This window comes from Bos javanicus, chromosome 23 (assembly GCF_032452875.1).
Source record: "Bos javanicus breed banteng chromosome 23, ARS-OSU_banteng_1.0, whole genome shotgun sequence".
Classification (NCBI taxonomy): Eukaryota; Metazoa; Chordata; class Mammalia; order Artiodactyla; family Bovidae; genus Bos; species Bos javanicus.
In genome coordinates, this window is record NC_083890.1 from 50,914,779 (window position 1) to 50,936,852 (window position 22,074).

At 43.3% G+C, this 22,074-nt stretch overlaps 1 protein-coding gene across 3 annotated transcripts in view; it reads right to left on the reverse strand.

Moving 5' to 3' along the window:
* Positions 1-2,261: 2,261 nt before the first annotated feature.
* RIPK1 (receptor interacting serine/threonine kinase 1) overlaps positions 2,262-22,074 on the reverse strand; it is a 33,677-nt gene continuing 13,864 nt past the window's right edge. For all 3 annotated transcript variants that reach the window (XM_061398979.1, XM_061398978.1, XM_061398977.1), the window contains exons 7-11: positions 19,632-19,708; positions 14,787-14,877; positions 12,907-13,470; positions 5,056-5,208; positions 2,262-3,179 (exon numbers count right to left, since the gene is read on the reverse strand). In XM_061398979.1, the coding sequence (XP_061254963.1) occupies positions 2,893-3,179; positions 5,056-5,208; positions 12,907-13,470; positions 14,787-14,877; positions 19,632-19,708 (1,172 nt within the window). In that variant the 3' untranslated portion in view covers positions 2,262-2,892. The remainder of the gene's footprint in view (positions 3,180-5,055; positions 5,209-12,906; positions 13,471-14,786; positions 14,878-19,631; positions 19,709-22,074) is intronic.

The following is a 22,074-nucleotide window of genomic DNA, read 5'->3' on the forward strand; positions in this document are numbered from 1 at the left end:
CAGCCATAGGACATTGTTTTACCCGCAGTGTCCTCCTTGACCCATGGGAGTTTCTTGGCAGTAAAGGGAGGTTTGATTTAAATACTATGATAAAATGTTTTTTCAACATAAAGCTGTTGCATCAATTTCCTGCACAGAAGGAAAGAGAAATATGTAATGTTCCAGCTACTGTTGTTTGACTTTCAGAATCTTGGGTGGGGTCAACATTTCCTTATTTTTTTTATGAAATGTTGATTGGGATTTCTTGTCAGAGATGTTGAGGGTTAAAAATAATTCTACAGTTTTAACACTAGTTATCCTACTGGTCAGCAAAAATGGTAGTGCTGAGGTCTTAGGCTAAGGCTATTGATGTCAACTAATAAAAACCTACTGTTTAACAGAGAACTCAACAGTCTATAAGGACCTAAAGAATCTAAAAAAGAGTGGATATATGTTTAACATTCACTTTGCTGTACATCTGAAACTAACAAAGCATTATAAATCAACTATACTCCTGTTTGGAGCCACTTTAGGCATTACTGACAAAATGGAGGCACGGCCCCAGCCCCCTCTCCTCATCTCGCAGGCACGGCCCCAGGATGAAGGAGTTAGGCCTTGAGATTCTGACTTGTTCTTTCCTTTCTTTGGTTGAGTTGGCTGGAAAGAATGTTAAGGTGCTTGAGAGAAGCATGAGAAAGCACAAAGCCTTCTACAGTTGTGCCCAGAAAATAATCTATAAAATAACCATTGACATTTGTTCAAGGATCTTTACAAAGAATATCCCAGGATGAGCAAGTAGGCAGCTTGAGGCCATGGGAAGGATTATCATCTGAGACCTGTTTGTGAGGGGAATGTTTATGGCAAAAGAAGTTTGCTGGGTTTAGGATTAATTAGGAATAGCTAGAAGCCTTTTTAGGAGATAATGATCTTAAGATGCTAGGGGCAAACAGGATTTAGAAAGATAAGAAACTGAGGAATGTAGCATGAGTTACAATGTAATCCCAAATTGAGTACAGTAAATCTGGGTGAGGGAAACTAAAAATGTCAAACCTTTGACCTAATGCTTTTGTCAAAGTATAAAAGAGAACCTGAAGCTTGAAATAAACATGTCACTCCATACTATGAGTCAGAGGCTACATCATCATCGCCGACACCGTCCATCTCTTCAGGTTGAATCCCTGGCTGCTGGAGCTGGACTCCGGCATACTCCAATAAAAACTAATTTTAAAAATACTATTTTTAAGGACTTCCCTGGTGGTTAAGACTTTGCCTTCCAATGCAAAGGGGTGTGGGTTCAACCCCTGATGGGGGAGATAGGATCCCACATGCCTCTACACCAAAACATAAAAACAGAAGCAATATTGTAACAAATTCAATAGACTTTAAACATGGTCTACATCAAAAAACATCTTTAACTTTTTTGCGCCAGGCACCTAAAATGAGATGCATCATCTTAAGTTTAATCCTCACACCTACCTTATGTCCTAGCACCCTATTTACAGATAAACTGAGGCTGGGAAAGGTCAGGAAGCAGGCCCCAGGTGCACAGCCAGAGTGGAACTAATGCCTGCTTGATTTCAGAGGCCTGTGTCTGGATTACACCATAGAACTAGTCCTTCAGTGATTTCTTTGTAATCAGATGCTTCTCACACCTTGACCGTATAGAGACCTATCCTATTGATTACTGTAATTAGAAAAGCTTTTTAAACTATTTAAAGTGTCTTGTGAGAAATAACTCCTTTTCGTGTTGCTGAAGATCTAACTTCACCGTGTTGACCCACAGCAAAGATTATCACGACAGCGACAGGCGGGGACTCTGCTGACCAGGGTCTGCGGCCTGGGAGTGGGAGTCACTTACGAGTATCAACCTCAGGGTCTGGATACCTTTCTCGGAGCCAAGAACAGGTTGCCTTCTTTCTCGTATTGTAGTCGGTGTCGTCCCACTTCGTTGATTCCTGCCCAAGACGAGTGTTCTTGTGGCGTTTGGGCCTAGTATCCAAACTCCTCAGGTGTAAACTTAGCCCTCTTCGGTCCAGTGTTTAGACAGTAGGGGCTGAAGGAAAGGCCCCTGAGCCAGGTGTGCGGGACAGCAGTGCTTAGACTCTCGGGCCCGTGGGTGTTGCATTTTGAAAGTCAAAATGCACGGTCAGGAAAGCTCTTTTCTCCCCAGCTTCCCCTCTCCTGCCAGTAGCCAGGTGAAAAGGAAACGCCGACCCACGTGGTAAAGTCACCATGGAGAATCTCACACTGTTTCGTTTATACAAACACATCATTTCAGTGGCTTCTATTTGAGGTACAAAATTTTATTTTAATTAGTCTATTAAAACATTGTCTGCATTTTGCCTCTGACACTGATTAAAACCTGTTTGGAATTTAGAGAACAGTGGTCACAAGGGATCCATCTGGGAAAGGAATCACCCTGCCCCCTCCCACAGCTCAGGACCGTCTCCCCCTCCAGTTTTCCACTATCCGACTGGATGAGAATTTTTTTTTTTACTTTGGTTATAACAGGCGCCTATGTGGAGAAGACAGTGTAAAATTAGAAAGCTGATTTAGGTTATGTTCTCCGAATTTTTTTTTTTTCCTTGCTCAAACAAAACTCCCAGAAACCAGAATGAATAGCATGAAGATTATGGGATAATATGAAAGAAAAAAATGATCTTTTCAACTCTCTCCTTTTCAGAGCCCAATTAGGCTTCTTGTTGGGTTGGGCCTTGGCCACGAATAGGTCGTCCTGCGTAGCGGGTGGTTTGCTGTCGGTTCCCTTTTCCCTCCTCCAGCTGTGAAAGGCAGGAAGTGATTTTTATGCAGACACAGCACCCCCTGTGTCAGGGAGAAAAGAAGTCCGAGTCGCCGCAGGCAGCAGGCTTTCACTGGGGAGGAGGTGGCCCCGCCGCAGGAGCCCCTGTGGGCTTAGCTCTGGCTGATGCGGATCAAGCAGTTGACCAGGTCTATCCGCGAGCACAGGTAGAGCGCACAGGCCAGCTTTCCCACTGTGGCCCCCTTGCTGCCGGCCCGCATCAGCCACTTTTGGAGCATCTGGTAAACCTTTTCTTTCAGTCCATCTCGCTCATAGTCGTGGTCAATTTCATCGATCTGAGATTCAGAGAAACCCAGCTTACGGGCACAGTTTTTCCAGTGTCTCCCCAGATTCTCCCTGACCGGGTCCAGGTGTTTATCAGTCAGACTAGTGGTATTATCTGCCAAACAGAAAAGAGGAGAAGGCATTGAGCTATGGCCAGGTGAACATCTGGCTTCAAACACCTGCATAAAGTAGAGAGTACCAGGAGTCAGTAAGAAAGGTTAACTTCCCCACGCTCTGGCTGTCGGCTCCCTGGATGACCCTCACCTGTCCACCAGCCCACGTGAGGACCTGCTTCCTCCTGGGAGCGGCCCCCTCGGCTGCTAGGCTGTTCCGTACCAGCTGAGCCACAGCTCCTGTTTACACTTTCCTGACGTCAAGGGGGAAAACACCATTTTTGTTCCTTTTGGGCCTTTTCTGGTTACATCTGGCCAGAATTAAGGTCACTCAACTCAGGATACCTTCCCCCAGCGGTGTGCATTCCTCTAACTTGGTCCAGGACACTGAGACCACTGCGTGGAAACTCTTTGATTGCACTGTTTTTTCATGGGTGCAGTATTTCTGGGCTCATCCTTCCCCTGCCCCACTCAGTCCTCCTTTCTCCTAGAGCCATAACCCCTCTCTCCCTACTGGTTCCTTCCTCTCAGGCCTTCATAAAAATAATAAAATGAAGCAAACAGAAGTATATAACCACCACACCACCACAAACAAGCCATACTCCGTGATGCTCAGTAAGCGGATAACAGAGACACCTCATGCCCCCGCAGGACACCCATTCTTTCCTCGGCTCCCGCAGTGCGGCTCTGACCGTCACCACCAGGTGTCAGCCTCCCGGCCAGAGTCTCAGTGCTTCACCAGGAGAGGGACCCTGGGCTCCAGCAGGTTCTCAAAGGTACCCTGTCACCCCAAACCTTAGGAACCTCTGCTCTAGTGCATTAAAGACTGGCTTTGAGAGGATTAGATGGGGCAACCCACTCCAGTATTCTTGCCTGGAAAATCCCATGGACAGAGGAGCCTGGCAGGCTACAGTTCAGGGGTCGCAGAGTCGGACACGACTTCACTTTCACTTTGGCCAACTATGGCCTGTGAGCCACACGTGGCCCACTGCATGTCTTAAACAAAGTTTTATTAGAACGTGGCCACACCCATCCGTGCACCTGCTGCCTGAGGCTACTGGTGTGCTGCGGGGTCAGCTGTGCTGTGTGCTCTGCTCAGTCGCTCAGTCGTGTCCGGCTCTGCGGTCCCAGGATTGCAGCCCACCAGGCTCCTCTGTCCATGGGGATTCTCCAGGGAAAAAGACTGGAGTGGGTTGCCATGCCCTCCTCCAGGGGATCTTCCCAAACCAGGGATCTGGCCCAGGTCTCCCACACTGCAGGCGAGTTTTTTATCACCTGAGCCACCAGGGAGGCCCTCATGGAAGTGGTGTCAATTGAGGAGCTACAACAGAGATGGCCAGCGAAGCCGGAAACATTTACTCTCTGGCCCTTGATTAAAAAAAGAATGCCAATCCTGGGGTTAATTAGGAAGCTGGGTTCTTAAATCACACCGTTTTTCCCAGGTCGTGTTTTGGGATTAATGTTATGAGGCTGTATAGTGGAACCCCATGTGAGAAAGCCCTCTAATTTTTATTATGCAAGTGCAGCTGAGGGCATAGTCTTCTGTCTTTTACGGAATCCCTTTCGCTGAGGGCCTGATGAGCTCCTGGGTCTGGGCGGCCATGTTGATGATGCTGATGTGTCTAACACTTCTCTAGACCTTACTATGGGCCAGGCAGTGCGTAAGCGCCTTATTTGCATTGACTCATTTCACTTTCATAGCAAACCCGTGAATTAGATACTCTAATTATGTCCTCGGTACACATAAATAAGTTACAAAGCACTTCTATGGAAATTACATGAGGAGCGATACGGCATCTTCAGGGAGAGTAATCAGAGAAATAATTAGGTGAGAAGGTTCAAGGTTGCCGTAGGATGAGTCCTTCAAGGGCATCTTACCAAAGATAGCTTGGTACTTAGAAGCCGGCTCTTCTTTCAAATTCATGTATGTGCTGTCGAGCACCGATGAACTCATTCCACCAATCTCCATGTAATTACTGTCGCCAATCTGAATGCCAGAACTGCAGTGTATGGTATATTTTGAAGACTCATCTAATTAGAAAGAAACACACAGAGATTAGTAGTATATCTAGACTGAAAGGAAGAGAAAAAAGTACAGCCTGGTAAAGGGGCAGGACTCTATTCCAAATGCTTAAGTAAAATTATTTATCCTATGCCACCACTTGAAATTTTCTTCTTTAAAAGTTGGCTGAGAGGGAGGAGCCAAGATGGCGGAGGAGTAGGATGGGGAGAACACTTTCTCCCCCACAAATTCATCAAAAGAGCATTTAAACGTCGAGTAAATTCCACAAAACAACTTCTGAATGCCGGCAGAGGACATCAGGCACCCAGAAAAGCAATCCAACTCTTCGAAAGGAGGTAGGAAAAAATATAAAAGACAAAAAAAGAGACAAAGAGGGAGGGACGGAGTTCCGTCCCGGGAAGGGAGTCTTAAAAAGAGAGAAGTTTCCAAACACCAGGAAACCTTCTCACTGCCGAATCTGTGCCGAGCTTTGGAAGCACAGAGGGCAACATAACAGGGAGAAAAAATAAATAAACAATTAAAACTCGAAGACTGCAAGTCCTACGGTAACTCCCCCAGCGGAGAAGCAGCGCAGACGCCTGCACGCACCATTAGCAAGCGGGGGCTGGGCAGGGAGGCGCAGCGCGGGCTGCATCGCTTAGAGTAAGATTCTGGCCTGAATACCCTGAGCACTATCTGAGCAAAATAATTTGGGCTAGCAAACCAGACTGTGGGATATCTACCACGCGAAAAGCCAGCCCCAACCTAAGACACCGCCAGGCCCGCGCACGGAAAAAAGAACTGAACAGAGATAGCTGGCTGCAGACCTTCCCCCTCCGGTGACAGGCAGCCAGAGCCGGAAGGGGGCAATCGCAGCCCCAGAGAGACATTATCTATAAAACTGTAAGCAGGCTTCTTTGCTAACTAAAACTTCTTGGGGGTCTGGACGGTTAACATCTGCCTGAGAAGGTGCGCCGGTTTTACACCCAGATAACCGAGTGGTGGGGAGGCGATAAGTCGCAGCATTGGCGCTCGCCAAACACCTCATCACTTGAGCTGCTCGGACCTGGGAAGAGCACAAAACTCAGGCCCAACTGAGTCTGCGCCTCTGAGGACTGCCCGAGCGCCTGAACCTGAGCGGCTTGGACGTGGGAGGTACATGCAGCCCAGGGCCAGCCTCGGATTGTTCCCAGCGGAACAACCTAGAACCCGAGCGGTGTGGGCAGGGAGGCTACAGGCGCCATGAGCGGGGGCAGACCCAGTGTGGCTGAGGCACTGCGAGCGCACGCCAGTGTTATTTGTTTGCAGCATCCCTCCCTCCCTCCCCACAGCGCGACTGAACAAAGAGAAGAAATACAGCTCCACCCATCAGAACACCGACACAAGCTTCCCTAACCAGGAAACCTTGACAAGCCACCTGTACAAACCCACACACAGCAAGGAAAAGCCACAATAAAGAGAACTCCACAAACTGCCAGAATACAGAAAGGACACCCCAAACTCAGCAATTTAAACAAGATGAAGAGACAGAGGAATAGCCAGCAGATAAAGGAACAGGATAAATGCCCACCAAACCAAACAAAAGAGGAAGAGATAGGGAATCTACCTGATAAAGAATTCCGAATAATGATAGTGAAACTGATCCAAAATCTTGAAATTAAAATGGAATCACAGATAAATAGCCTGGAGACAAGGATTGAGAAGATGCAAGAAAGGTTTAACAAGGACCTAGAAGAAATAAAAAAGAGTCAATATATAATGAATAATGCAATAAATGAAATTAAAAACACTCTGGAGGCAGCAAATAGTAGAATAACAGAGGCAGAAGATAGGATTTGTGAATTAGAAGATAGAATGGTAGAAATAAATGAATCAGAGAGAATAAAAGAAAAACGAATTAAAAGAAATGAGGACAATCTCAGAGACCTCCAGGACAATATTAAACGCTACAACATTCGAATCATAGGGGTCCCAGAAGAAGAAGACAAAAAGAAAGACCATGAGAAAATACTTGAGGAGATAATAGTTGAAAACTTCCCTAAACTGGGGAAGGAAATAATCACCCAAGTCCAAGAAACCCAGAGAATCCCAAACAGGATAAACCCAAGGCGAAACACCCCAAGACACATATTAATCAAATTAACAAAGATCAAACACAAAGAACAAATATTAAAAGCAGCAAGGGAAAAACAACAAATAACACACAAGGGAATTCCCATAAGGATAACAGCTGATCTTTCAATAGAAACTCTTCAAGCCAGGAGGGAATGGCAAGACATACTTAAAATGATGAAAGAAAATAACCTACAGCCCAGATTATTGTACCCAGCAAGGATTTCATTCAAGTATGAAGGAGAAATCAAAAGCTTCTCAGACAAGCAAAAGCTGAGAGAATTCTGCACCACCAAACCAGCTCTCCAACAAATACTAAAGGATATTCTCTAGACAGGAAACACAAAAACGGTGTATAAGTTCGAACCCAAAACAATAAAGTAAATGGCAACGGGATCATACTTATCAGTAATTACCTCAAACGTAAATGGGTTGAATGCCCCAACCAAAAGACAAAGACTGGCTGAATGGATACAAAAACAAGACCCTACATATGTTGTCTACAGGAGACCCACCTCAAAACAGGGGACACATACAGACTGAAAGTGAAGGGCTGGAAAAAGATTTTCCATGCAAATAGGGACCAAAAGAAAGCAGGAGTAGCAATACTCATATCAGATAAAATAGACTTTAAAACAAAGGCTGTGAAAAGAGACAAAGAAGGTCACTACATAATGATCAAAGGATCAATCCAAGAAGAAGATATAACAATTATAAATATATATGCACCCAACACAGGAGCACCGCAGTATGTAAGACAAATGCTAACAAGTATGAAAGGAGAAATTAACAATAACACAATAATAGTGGGAGACTTTAATACCCCACTCACACCTATGGATAGATCAACTAAACAGAAAATTAACAAGGAAACACAAACGTTAAACGATACAATAGACCAGTTAGACCTAATTGATATCTATAGGACATTTCATCCCAAAACAATGAATTTCACCTTTTTCTCAAGCGCACATGGAACCTTCTCCAGGATAGATCACATCCTGGGCCATAAAGCTAGCCTTGGTAAATTCAAAAAAATAGAAATCATTCCAAGCATCTTTTCTGACCATAATGCAGTAAGATTAGATCTCAATTACAGGAGAAAAACTATTAAAAATTCCAACATATGGAGGCTGAACAACACGCTGCTGAATAACCAACAAATCACAGAAGAAATCAAAAAAGAAATCAAAATTTGCATAGAAACGAATGAAAATGAAAACACAACAACCCAAAACCTGTGGGACACAGTAAAAGCAGTCCTAAGGGGAAAGTTCATAGCAATACAGGCACACCTCAAGAAACAAGAAAAAAGTCAAATAAATAACCTAACTCTACACCTAAAGCAACTAGAAAAGGAAGAAATGAAGAACCCCAGGGTTAGTAGAAGGAAAGAAATCTTAAAAATTAGGGCAGAAATAAATGCAAAAGAAACAAAAGAGACCATAGCAAAAATCAACAAAGCCAAAAGCTGGTTCTTTGAAAGGATAAATAAAATTGACAAACCATTAGCCAGACTCATCAAGAAACAAAGGGAGAAAAATCAAATCAATAAAATTAGAAACGAAAATGGAGAGATCACAACAGACAACACAGAAATACAAAGGATCATAAGAGACTATTATCAACAATTATATGCCAATAAAATGGACAACGAGGAAGAAATGGACAAATTCTTAGAAAAGTACAACTTTCCAAAACTCAACCAGGAAGAAATAGAAAACCTTAACAGACCCATCACAAGCACGGAAATTGAAACTGTAATCAAAAATCTTCCAGCAAACAAAAGCCCAGGTCCAGATGGCTTCACAGCTGAATTCTACCAAAAATTTAGAGAAGAGCTAACACCTATCCTGCTCAAACTCTTCCAGAAAATTGCAGAGGAAGGTAAACTTCCAAACTCATTCTATGAGGCCACCATCACCCTAATACCAAAACCTGACAAAGATGCCACAAAAAAAGAAAACTACAGGCCAATATCACTGATGAACATAGATGCAAAAATCCTTAACAAAATTCTAGCAATCAGAATCCAACAACACATTAAAAAGATCATACACCATGACCAAGTGGGCTTTATCCCAGGGATGCAAGGATTCTTCAATATCCGCAAATCAATCAATGTAATACACCACATTAACAAATTGAAAAATAAAAACCATATGATTATCTCAATAGATGCAGAGAAAGCCTTTGACAAAATTCAACACCCATTTATGATAAAAACTCTCCAGAAAGCAGGAATAGAAGGAACATACCTCAACATAATAAAAGCTATATATGACAAACCCACAGCAAACATTATCCTCAATGGTGAAAAATTGAAAGCATTTCCTCTAAAGTCAGGAACAAGACAAGGGTGCCCACTTTCACCATTACTATTCAACATAGTTTTGGAAGTTTTGGCCACAGCAATCAGAGCAGAAAAAGAAATAAAAGGAATCCAAATTGGAAAAGAAGTAAAACTCTCACTATTTGCAGATGACATGATCCTCTATATAGAAAACCCTAAAGACTCCATCAGAAAATTACTAGAACTAATCAATGATTATAGTAAAGTTGCAGGATATAAAATCAACACACAGAAATCCCTTGCATTCCTATACACTAATAATGAGAAAACAGAAAGAGAAATTAAGGAAACAATTCCATTCACCATTGCAACGAAAAGAATAAAATACTTAGGAATATATCTACCTAAAGAAACTAAAGACCTATATATAGAAAACTATAAAACACTGGTGAAAGAAATCAAAGAGGACACTAATAGATGGAGAAATATACCATGTTCATGGATTGGAAGAATCAATATAGTGAAAATGAGTATACTACCCAAAGCAATTTATAGATTCAATGCAATCCCTATCAAGCTACCAACAGTATTCTTCACAGAGCTAGAACAAATAATTTCACAATTTGTATGGAAATACAAAAAACCTCGAATAGCCAAAGCGATCTTGAGAAAGAAAAATGGAACTGGAGGAATCAACCTACCTGACTTCAGGCTCTACTACAAAGCCATAGTTATCAAGACAGTATGGTACTGGCACAAAGACAGAAATATAGATCAATGGAACAAAATAGAAAGCCCAGAGGTAAATCCACGCACATATGGACACCTTATCTTTGACAAAGGAGGCAAGAATATACAATGGATTAAAGACAATCTCTTTAACAAGTGGTGCTGGGAAATCTGGTCAACCACTTGTAAAAGAATGAAACTAGAACACTTTCTAACACCATATACAAAAATAAACTCAAAATGGATTAAAGATCTCAACATAAGACCAGAAACTATAAAACTCCTAGAGGAGAACATAGGCAAAACACTCTCTGACATACATCACAGCAGGATCCTCTATGACCCACCTCCCAGAATATTGGAAATAAAAGTAAAAATAAACAAATGGGACCTAATTAAACTTAAAAGCTTCTGCACATCAAAGGAAACTATTAGCAAGGTGAAAAGACAGCCTTCAGAATGGGAGAAAATAATAGCAAATGAAGCAACCGACAAACAACTAATCTCAAAAATATACAAGCAACTCCTACAGCTCAACTCCAGAAAAATAAATGACCCAATCAAAAAATGGGCCAAAGATCTAAATAGACATTTCTCTAAAGAAGACATACAGATGGCTAACAAACACATGAAAAGATGCTCAACATCACTCATTATCAGAGAAATGCAAATCAAAACCACTATGAGGTACCATTTCACACCAGTCAGAATGGCTGCAATCCAAAAGTCTACAAATAATAAATGCCGGAGAGGGTGTGGAGAAAAGGGAACCCTCTTACACTGTTGGTGGGAATGCAAAGTAGTACAGCCACTATGGAGAACAGTGTGGAGATTCCTTAAAAAACTGGAAATGGAACTGCCTTATGATCCAGCAATCCCACTGCTGGGCATACACACTGAGGAAACCAGAAGGGAAAGAGACACGTGTACCCCAATGTTCATCACAGCACTGTTTGTAATAGCCAGGACATGGAAGCAACCTAGATGTCCATCAGCAGATGAATGGATAAGAAAGCTATGGTACATATACACAATGGAGTATTACTCAGCCATTAAAAAGAATACATTTGAATCAGTTCTAATGAGGTGGATGAAACTGGAGCCTATTATACAGAGTGAAGTAAGCCAGAAGGAAAAACACCAATACAGTATACTAACGCATATATATGGAATTTAGAAAGATGGTAACGATAACCCTGTGTACGAGACAGCAAAAGAGACACTGATGTATAGAACAGTCTTATGGACTCTGTGGGAGAGGGAGAGGGTGGGAAGATTTTGGAGAATGGCATTGAAACATGTAAAATATCATGTATGAAACGAGATGCCAATCCAGGTTCAATGCACGATACTGGATGCTTGGAGCTGGTGCACTGGTACGACCCAGAGGGATGGTATGGGGAGGGAGGAGGGAGGAGGGTTCAGGATGGGGAACACATGTATACCTGTGGTGGATTCATTTTGATATTTAGCAAAACTAATACAATTATGTAAAGTTTAAAAATAAAATAAAATTAATTATAAAAAAAAAAAAAGTTGGCTGAATCATCTCACATCCATTAGGTTGGAAACTATCAAAAATACAGAAAACAACCAGTGTCAGCAAGGATGTGGAGAAACGAACCTCTGTGTGCTGCTAGTGGGAATATAAAAAGATGCAGCCACTGTGGTAACCAGTGGTGGTTCCTCAAAAAGTTAAAAAAAACTGCCATACGATGCAGGAATTCTACTTGTATATGCCCCAAAGAACTGAAAGCAGGGTCTTAATCCGATATCTATACACACATGTTCGTAGCATTATTCCTAACAGCCAAAAAGTGGAAGCTATCCAAGTGTCCGTCAACAGATGAACAGATAAACAAAATGTGGTCCATTCTGGATGGACCACATAATAATAATGCATTACTATTTAGCCTTAAAATAAGGGAATAATGGCACATGATGTAGCATGGATGAACCTTGAGGACACTCTTCAGTGAAGTAAGCCAGTTACAAAAGGACAAATGCCATATAACTCTACTTATATGAGGTCCCAGAGTCATCAAATTTGTAGAGACAGAAAGCGGAAGGTTGACTGCCTGGGGCTGGGAAGGAGGGAGAAAGGGGAGTTAGTGTCTAACGGGGACAGGTTCAGTTTGGGAAGAAGGAAGAGTTCTGGAGGGGATGGTTGCCCAACAATGTGGTTTTCATCACAAATGGTAGTCTCTGGTCTAGACGAGATAAAGGATGAACGTGTCTGAGACTTACTTCTTACCTTCAGAAAACAGCAAGCAAGTGAAAGAATACAGGCAGTTACTTCCCCTTACATCAGAGCCAGGACACAGTGGACTACTGAGATTCGGCTTAGAGCGGAGGACGCCTCCTGGAGGCCAGGCTCTGTCACCCCGCTGCTGGGTAGCTGCCTGAAGCCCACCTGAACAGACAGCCTAGGCTGAGGGGTCTGATGAGACTATTCCGGGGTGGCAAGGTGCGTCTGGCGGCTGAAGACTCCAAACAGCTTGACCTTTGTTACCTTCTAGTTTCTGACAGAGTAGTGGCTGGCTTTATTTTCAGGAAAATTTAAAAGAACAGTGTGACTCCAAGGCCCATTTACCTCTTGATGGCAAGGAGGTGAATGGAATGGTGGGTGTGTTCCCCAGGAGGTTGGTCTCAGGCACTGGAGTTTTATACAGGCTTGGCATGTGGCCTGGGTTTGGCCCATACCAAACTCGTGGACTCATGGTCCCCAGGTCCAGCGGTCTCACTCCAAGCGGATGAAATGATCCATCTCTCCAGTATGGTGACTGGGGTTGGCTGCTTAGCCCCGCTGGCTGCTGGGCTGCACTGGTGTGACTCATCACACCGGGGTAAGCGAGGCCTTTTATCCCTGGGCTCTGAGCATTCTCATAAGGTCTCTGTTGTGCAAAAGGGTCATGGGAGACCCTGCGCCTCCTCTCCTCCTCACTGCTGTAAGCCATGTTTGGTCTGGGCTGCTCTTTTGTACGCCTGTCCATGCGGCTGCCATAAAGGTGGTAGTTGGCCTCTTCCTGGAGTTTACTGTGCAGCAGGAAGTCATTCTCCTCCGGCTGGTGATCTGGGGCGGGAGCAAACCAGGACTCCTCCACGGGACCCATGCCGAAGCCCTGTGAGCTGTGCAGTGAACTGGGCTGTTCTGTGGCTGGAAAGAAATGACCAGCATCGGAAAGAGCATCATGGAACACTAAGAAGTAAAACAGACCCCGAGCACCATTGGGAATCTGCACCTCGGACAAGAGACTGAAAACTCTGAGAACAAATAAAGAGCATTTACTAGTTGGTCTTCCTCCTAGCTGCATAGGTAGTGAGTGGCTGTCCTGCTGGTGGTGAGAGAGCACAAGAAAAGTTATAACCAAGCAGCAGAAAAGCAGGTGTTGTAGGAATGACTAAGGAAGAAAGGGACTTGTGTTGGAGTAGAGAAAGTGTCTCCTTGGTGTGATGAGGGCTGGAAATGAGAATGGCAGCAGCTCTGGGCTAAGCATTTCCGTGGGTTCTTTTATTCTTTAAAAGCCCTGTAAGACTAGGAGTGGGCTTCCCGGGTGGTGCTGGTGGTAAAGAACCCGCCTGCCAGTGCAGGAGATGCAAGAGACGTGGGTTCGATCTCTGGGTCAGGAAGATCCCCTGGAAGAGGAAATGGCAACCCACTCCAGTATACTTGCCTAGAGAATCCCATGGACAGAGGAGCCTGGCAGACTACAGTCCACAGGGTTGCAAAGAGTCAGACATGACTGAAGTGACTTAGCACAAAAGACCAGGAGCAATTATTACCATAATGATGGATGAGGCTCACAAGAAGTTGAGTAATTTGCCCCAGAACAGACAACTGATGAGTGGCTTTAATTTCTGAGACTCTGCTTTCCCTTTTGTGACAATGAGAAAAGCACCCCGCTTGACTCTGAGGCCAGCCTCTCTGCACGTCCTCTGGATGTGCCCGTCCCTGACCTTCTCGAGGACCTTGCTCCTGCCTGTGTTCCTTTCTTTTTCATGAACTGTCACCTCCTCCCTATCAGATATATTATGTGTCCCTATCAGAGTATGTCTTCAGGATACTTGATGATTTTGGTGAACCTGTTGTTACCCAGTATTTCAAATACATGTATCTTGAAAGTGAATGTTGCTCAGTCGTGTCTGACTCTTTGCGACCCCATAGACTATACAGTCCGTGGAATTCTCCAGGCCAGAATACTGCAGTGGGTAGCCTCTCCCTTCTCCAGGGGATCTTCCCAACCCAGGGATCGAACCAGGGTCTCCTGCACTGCAGGCGGATTCTTTACCAACTGAGCTATCAGGGAAGCCCATATGTATCTTAACTCCAAATATACTATTAATTCCTTTAAGATAGGCGTTAAATTTTACAGCTTCTTTTTCTCATACAATTTCAAATAACATTTTACGCAGTTGTGTGAGTGAACGAGCAAACAAGTAAATAAATAGATTTTCAATCACAATATAAGTTACCTGAATTTGACCTGCTTGGAGCTATTGCCACACAGTCAATTTGGAGAGACTTCATTCTCTTTACAATTTCATTTTGGCCTGGAAACTCTTTCTAAAATTAAGAGCATAAAAACACACTTTAGGTAAACAGCAGAAAATAGTTCCAAAAAATTTTTACAAGAATGAATTTTTCAGAAGGTAGAAATATCACATAGTTCTTACAAGCAGTGAATATTAAAAAAAATAAATGAACTTTTTTTCCTAAATAGCCACAACAATCTTAAAAAGATTCCTGATTTCAAAACTCACTACATGGCTACAGTAATCAAACAGTGTGGTATTGGACTAAGGAAAGACATATAGACCAACAAATATAATGAAACCAAAATAAACCCTTGCATATAAAGCTGATTGATGAAAAAAATTTTTTTTATTATTATTTATCATGACTGAGCAACTGAGCACTCACATGTACAGAGTCATGCTCTGTGGTTTTGCGATTTATTTTTTCACTTACAATAAGTCTTGAAGATCTTTCCATTTCATTTGTTAGTTTCCACCACTCCTAAATGATTATATAGTTACTATCAGACCAGATCAGATCAGATCAGTTGCTCAGTCATGTCCGACTCTTTGTGACCCCATGAATCGCAGCACGCCAGGCCTCCCTGTCCATCACCAACTCCCGGAGTTCACTGAGACTCATGTCCATCGAGTCAGTGATGCCATCCAGCCATCTCATCCTCTGTCGTCCCCTTCTCCTCCTGCCCCCAATCCCTCCCAGCATCAGAGTCTTTTCCAATGAGTCAACTCTTCACATGAGATGGCCAAAGTACTGGAGTTTCAGCTTTAGCATCATTCCTTCCAAAGAAATCCCAGGGCTGATCTCCTTCAGAATGGACTGGTTGGATCTCCTTTGCAGTCCAAGGGGCTCTCAAGAGTCTTCTCCAACACCACAGTTCAAAAGCATCAATTCTTCGGCGTTCAGCCTTCTTCACAATCCAACTCTCACATCCATACATGACCACAGGAAAAACCATAGCCTTGACTAGATGAACCTTTGTTGGCAAAGTAATGTCTCTGCTTTTGAATATGCTATCTAGGTTGGTCACAACTTTCCTTCCAAGGAATAGGCGTCTTTTAATTTCATGGCTGTAGTCACCATCTGCAGTGATTTTGGAGCCCAGAAAAATAAAGTCTGACACTGTTTACTAACCATAACTTCATGCAAATATGGGCTCAATAAAGGACAGAAATGGCATGGACCTAACAGAAGCAGAAGATATTAAGAAGAGGTGGCAGGAATACACAGAAGAACTGTACAAAAAAGATCATAACCCAGATAATCATGAAGGTGTGATCATTCACACTCACCTAGAGCCGGAATCCTGGAATGTGAAGTCAAGTGGGCCTTAGGAAGCATCACTATGAATAAAGCTAGTGGAGGTGATGGAATTCCAGTTGAGCTATTTCAAATTCTAAAAGATGATGCTGTGAAAGTGTTGCACTCAATACGTCAGCAAATTTGGAAAACTCAGCAGTGGCCACAGGACTGGAAAAGGTCAGTTTTCATTCCAATCCCAAAGAAAGGCAATACCAAAGAATGCTCAAACTACTGCACAATTGCACTCATCTCACATGCTAGTAAATGCTCAAAATTCTCCAAGCCAGGCTTCAGCAATACGTGAACCGTGAACTTCCAGATGTTCAAGCTGGTTTTAGAAAAGGCAGAGGAACCAGAGATCAAATTGCCAACATCTGCTGGATCATCGAAAAAGTAAGAGAGTTCCAGAAAAACATCTATTTCTGCTTTATTGACTATGCTAAAGCCTTTGACTGTGTGGATCACAATAAACTCTGGAAAATTCTGAAAGAGATGGGAATACCAGACCATCTGACCTGCCTATTGAGAAATTTGTATGCAGGTCAGGAAGCAACAGTTAGAACTGGACATGGAACGATAGACTGGTTCCAAATAGGAAAAGGAGTATGTCAAAGCTGTATATTGTCACCCTGCTTATTTAACTTCTATGCAGAGTACATCATGAGAAATGCTGGGCTGGAGGAAGCACAAGCTGGAATCAAGATTGCCGGGAGAAATATCAATAACCTCAGATATGCAGATGATACCACCCTTGTGGCAGAAAGTGAAGAAGAACTAAAGAGCCTCTTGATGAAAGTGAAAGAGGAGAGTGAAAAAATTGGCTTAAAGCTCAACATTCAGAAAACTAAGATTATGGCATCCGGTCCCATCACTTCATGGCAGATAGATGGGGAGACAGTGGCTGACTTTATTTTTCTGGGCTCCAAAATCACTGCAGATGGTGACTGTAGCCATGAAATTAAAAGACACTTGCTCCTTGGAAGGAAAGTTATGACCAACATAGACAGCATATTAAAAAGCAGAGACATTACCAACAAAGGTCCATCTAGTCAAGGCTATGGTTTTTCCAGTAGTCATGTATGGATGTGAGAGTTGGACTATAAAGAAAGCTGAGCGCAGAAGAATTGATGCTTTTCAACTGTGGTGTTGGGGAAGACTCTTGAGAGCCCCTTGGACTGCAAAGAGATCCAACCAGTCCATCCTAAAGAAGATTAGTCCGGGGTGTTCACTGGAGGGGCTGATGTTGAAGCTGAAACTCCAATACTTTGGCCACCTAATGTGGAGAGCTAACTCATTTGAAAAGACCGTGATGCTGGGAAAGATTGAGGGCAGGAGGAGAAGGGGACGACAGAGGATGAGAGTTGGATGGCATCACCGACATGGGTTTGGGTGGACTCCAGGAGTTGGTGATGGACACAGAGGCCTGGCGTGCTGTGGTTCATGGCATTGCAAACAGTCAGACGTGACTGAGTGACTGAAGTGAACTGAACCATAACTTAGTACATCTACTTAGAAATATTTGGGTGATTTCCAAATTTATATATTTCCAAATTTTAAGTCTCACAAAGGTGCAAACATCTGAAGCTAAATCTTTGAGCATACACGTGAACAGGATAGATTACTAAGCAGAGCTGCAGCAAAAGTTCATGCTTAAAAGTCTGATAGATGCTTCACATTTCAATAAACTTTACCAACTTACACTGTTACTAATACTGCATGAAAGTGTCTGTTACTTTGCATTTTCACCAACACTTGATGTATTAGTCTTTCAAAACTCTTGTTGATCTAATGGATGAAAAATTATAATGAATTCACTTTGCTTTTCTGTTAGTGAAACCACATATCTTTTGCAATCTTTATCGTCCATTGGTGGATTCAACTTGTTTACATTTTGTTCAGGATTTTCAAAACCACATTGTTAAGCGAAATCATTATGTAGTTTTCCTTTCTTGTATCTGCCTTTCAGGTTTGGGAATCAAGGTTATGCTCATCTCATAAAAGTTGCCTCTTCTGTTATCCAGACAAGTTGTATAACATCGGGGTAACTTCTTCACTGAATATTCGACAGAAATTGCTGATTAAGTTATGTGGTTGTGGAATTTTCTTGTAAGACTGCTTAACTCTCTTTTAATAGTTATAGGAATATTCAGGTTTTCTGTCTCTAGTTGAGCCGGTTTCTCTAAATTACACAGCTGATCCTTGAACAGAGGAATCGGGGCACTCACCTCTCTCACAGCCGGAAATCCAAATACATCTTTACAGCCGGCCCTTGGCATTTGTCGTTCCATGTCACAAATTCGACCAAGTGACGATCATGTAGTACGTGTTTATTGAGAAAAATCTGAGTATAAGTGGACCATGCAGTTCAAATCTGTGTTGTTCAAAGGCCAACAGACTTCAGGCTATCATCTTTCTGGTGAAATGAAGCTTTTATCATCGTGAGATATCCCTGAGCGCTGCGCTCATGCTTTTCTGCTTTAGCAACTGCCTTCCTCGATGTCCTTGTGATTGCTTCCTTGGTTTGCACCGGGTACCTCTCTGTTACAGTGTAGGTGTCCCTCAAAAGTCTGGCAGTTCTTGACTGTCTGATTGCGTGTGTGTATCTGTATGTATTTTAAAACCTCTGTTTCCTGCCTGTTTTATTTAGCGCAGTCTCTCTCCCATGATAAGAGCAATATGGTAAGACTTAGGACAATAGCTTGTTTCCCGAGCATGTGAGTAGGGGAAGTCTCTGCTCCTCTTGGCTGGTTAGCTGGCTACGGTCTCTGACAAACCTCTGTGATCCCGGGAAGGGTCTGCTCCCATCTGCTGCTCAGCACGGAGGGGCTGGGGGGAAGAGTCAACTTCTGAAACAAACACAAGCATGGCTCCCAGGTGACAATGCCCGCCAACGTGCCAGGTGAGATCTGTTCCTCTATACGCTGACCCAAGACTTCCTCCTCCAGGACTTCTTGAGTATTATGTTTGAGTTGGCCTTTTAAAACTTTTTTCCTGTTATATGTCTCAAAAGATATTTCTGTTGGCGTTTTAATCTTTCAAGAATTCTTCAAAATGACTGACCCACCTATGGTTACTTTCCACCCTATTCCAGTGATGCTGTGCTTATCTTTTTCCATATTGCTAGATATATTTTCCTCTCACTTCATTTGTTTTGACAGAGGAATGGGTCCAGTAATGCTAACTTGATGATACCTGCATAAAACTGCTAATTTTGTTTTTTTGTGGTTACCAAGCTGTGCTTTCTGTTGTTCTTAGTCACTCAGTCGTGTCCGACTCTGGAACCTCATGGACTGCAGCCCACCAGGCGCCTCTGTCCATGAGGACTCTCCAGGTAAGAGTACTGAAGTGGGTTGCCATGCCCCCCTACAGGGGAACTTCCCAGTTCCCCAGCTGCTTAGCTCGAATCTCAGTAGTAAAGTGTAATGCTTTGGTTTTCATGACTGATACGGTATTTGCTTTAATGCAGCTGGTATGTCACCCACCTTTAAACTCTTCACATCCTCTTCTACATAGTCTTCCAATTGATTTGAATAAAAAGGCCTAAATTTTTCTTCAATGCCTATACGTAAAAAAAAAAAAAAAAAAAAAAAGCACTTTAAAATTTCTTAAGTATTTTCTAAAAATTTAGATATTAAGAGTCTATTATTTTTGAATTACGTGCCTTAATCTGTGGGCAAAGCAACAGAATAAAACTTTAAATCACTTTCATAAATAGACAAGACTAATTTCTATGCAGACAGAACGAAGGCTGGGATACCACTGGAAGGAAACCAAGGGCTCCTGCCCAACACAATGCAGCTTTAGGTAGTTGCTCTGCTGCAGCACAAGGCCCTGCCTAAGAGGGCTAATATCCAGATGATAAAGGAAGGGTGGGCTCCTTGTTTCTCCCTCTGGCATCAGAGGTGATCCAGGATGGAATACGCAGGGTAGGGATCTGGTGTAAAGAGTCAGAGAAACAAGGTAATGGAGGAGAGACAGCCGTTCAGCAAATGGCAGTGGAACAGGGCAAAAAGGAAAAACCAAAATTCAGCCTAAACCTCACACCTCATACAAAAATTAACTCGACATGGATCACGGTATTTTCCCAATAAGACATTAAATAAATGGCAAGAAAAGAAACCAAATATTTAGTTCTGTGCTGTCATTCCTTCACTGGCAATAATGAATTTTCCTTGACAATCATTAAAAAAAAAAAAGAACACAGACTTAAATGTAAAACTCTTAAGATTTTCAGAAAAAAAAAAAGGGAAGAAAGTATTTTGGATCTAATCCTGACAGTGTCCTCAGACTTGACACCAAAATTATCATCCACAACAGGAGAGATTAATGAAGAAGACTTCATCAAAATAAAAACTTTCAGTCTATGAAAGATCCTGAGAAGAGAATGGAAAAAAAAATACCAAGCTCCAGACTGGGAGAAGCTAACTGAAAATCACATGTCCAAGAAAGGAACACTATATGGCACATACAGAGAACACTCTACATTCAACAGTGAGAAGACAAAATCCAATTAGAAAGTGGGCAAAAGACACAGAGCGACACTGCGCCGTGGAAGAGACACAGATGGCAGAGACACCCGTGAGAAGATGCCCACCGTCACTGGGCACTGGGGAGATGAAGCCAGAGCCACACTGAGCTATCACTACGTACCTATCAGAGGCTACCTTAACGAGCAGCAGCACCACCACGTGCTGGTAAGGGTGTAGAGAAGTTGGGCCACTTGCACGTAGCTGGTGAGAATATAAAATGGCACAGCCTCTCTGGAAAACAGTTGGCAGGGTTTTGGGTTTTTTTTTTTGGCCATGCTGCACAGCTTTTGGGATCTTACTTAGTTCTCCAGCCAGGGATTGAACCTGGGTCTCTGGCAGTGACAGCAAAGAGTCCTAACCACTGGACAGCCAGGGAATACCCAGATTGGCAGTTTCTTTAAAAAAAAAAAAAAACGAAACATGAAACCACCTATGACTTACTTACTTAACTCCTGGGTACTTACTCTAGAGAAATATTTACATTCACACGAACACCTGTGACGTGAGTATCCCCAGCAGCTTTACTCCTGTGAATGGCAGCAGGAGGGACCCTTGTGGAGACGGTGGTGTGTTGAATCTGACTGTGTCAGGGTCAGTATTCCAGCTGTGGTGTGTACTGAGTCTGGCCAGATGTGATCCTTGGAGGAAGCCAGGTAAAGGGTACACGGGATGTCTGCATTATTTCTTACAACTGCATATAGGTCTACAATTATCTCAGAAGCAGAATTTCAGTTTAAAAAGGTGAAAAAGGCATGAGAAGAAACCAAGCCAGGACAAGATTCAGGCTGACTGAGTAAGAAAGCAACTGAATCAATCACCCCATAACCCTCTCATGGGAGTGGCTGGTGGGGTTTCAAATCGGTTTCCTCAAAGCAGAAATACGAGCACAGAACCCCCTGCAGGCTCCTAAGTTCCTTCCTGCTCTTTGTTTCTTCCTGACCCAATTTTCTCTTTCCCTCTGCCTCCAGGACCTTAGTAAGGCCCTAGGTGACAAAGGGGGATGACAAGAGGTACACGGATGTGACAAACTCCAGTCCCTTTCCTTCTCCTCTTGCTCTCAGCCCGATGCAGATGGCAAATAACACTTCCAGAGATGCCAGCCACACAGGAAGGAACCGAGATCAAAGAAGCTAAGAAGTCAGACGGCCGGGAAGCACCACATCATCCGGCAGCAGGTGACTGGACAGACACGGTGCGGTCCTCACACTGCGGAACACCGCTCAGCAGGAAACAGGGAGGAGATCCTGACAGGATATGACCTGGAGGAACCCTGGACACTGTGCTCAGTGAACCAGCCAGTCACGACAGCACAACACTGTGGGATTCTGCCTACATGGGGGACCCCGCGAAGCCAAGTTCACAGAGACAGACAGGACGGCGGCAGCTGCCAGGGGCT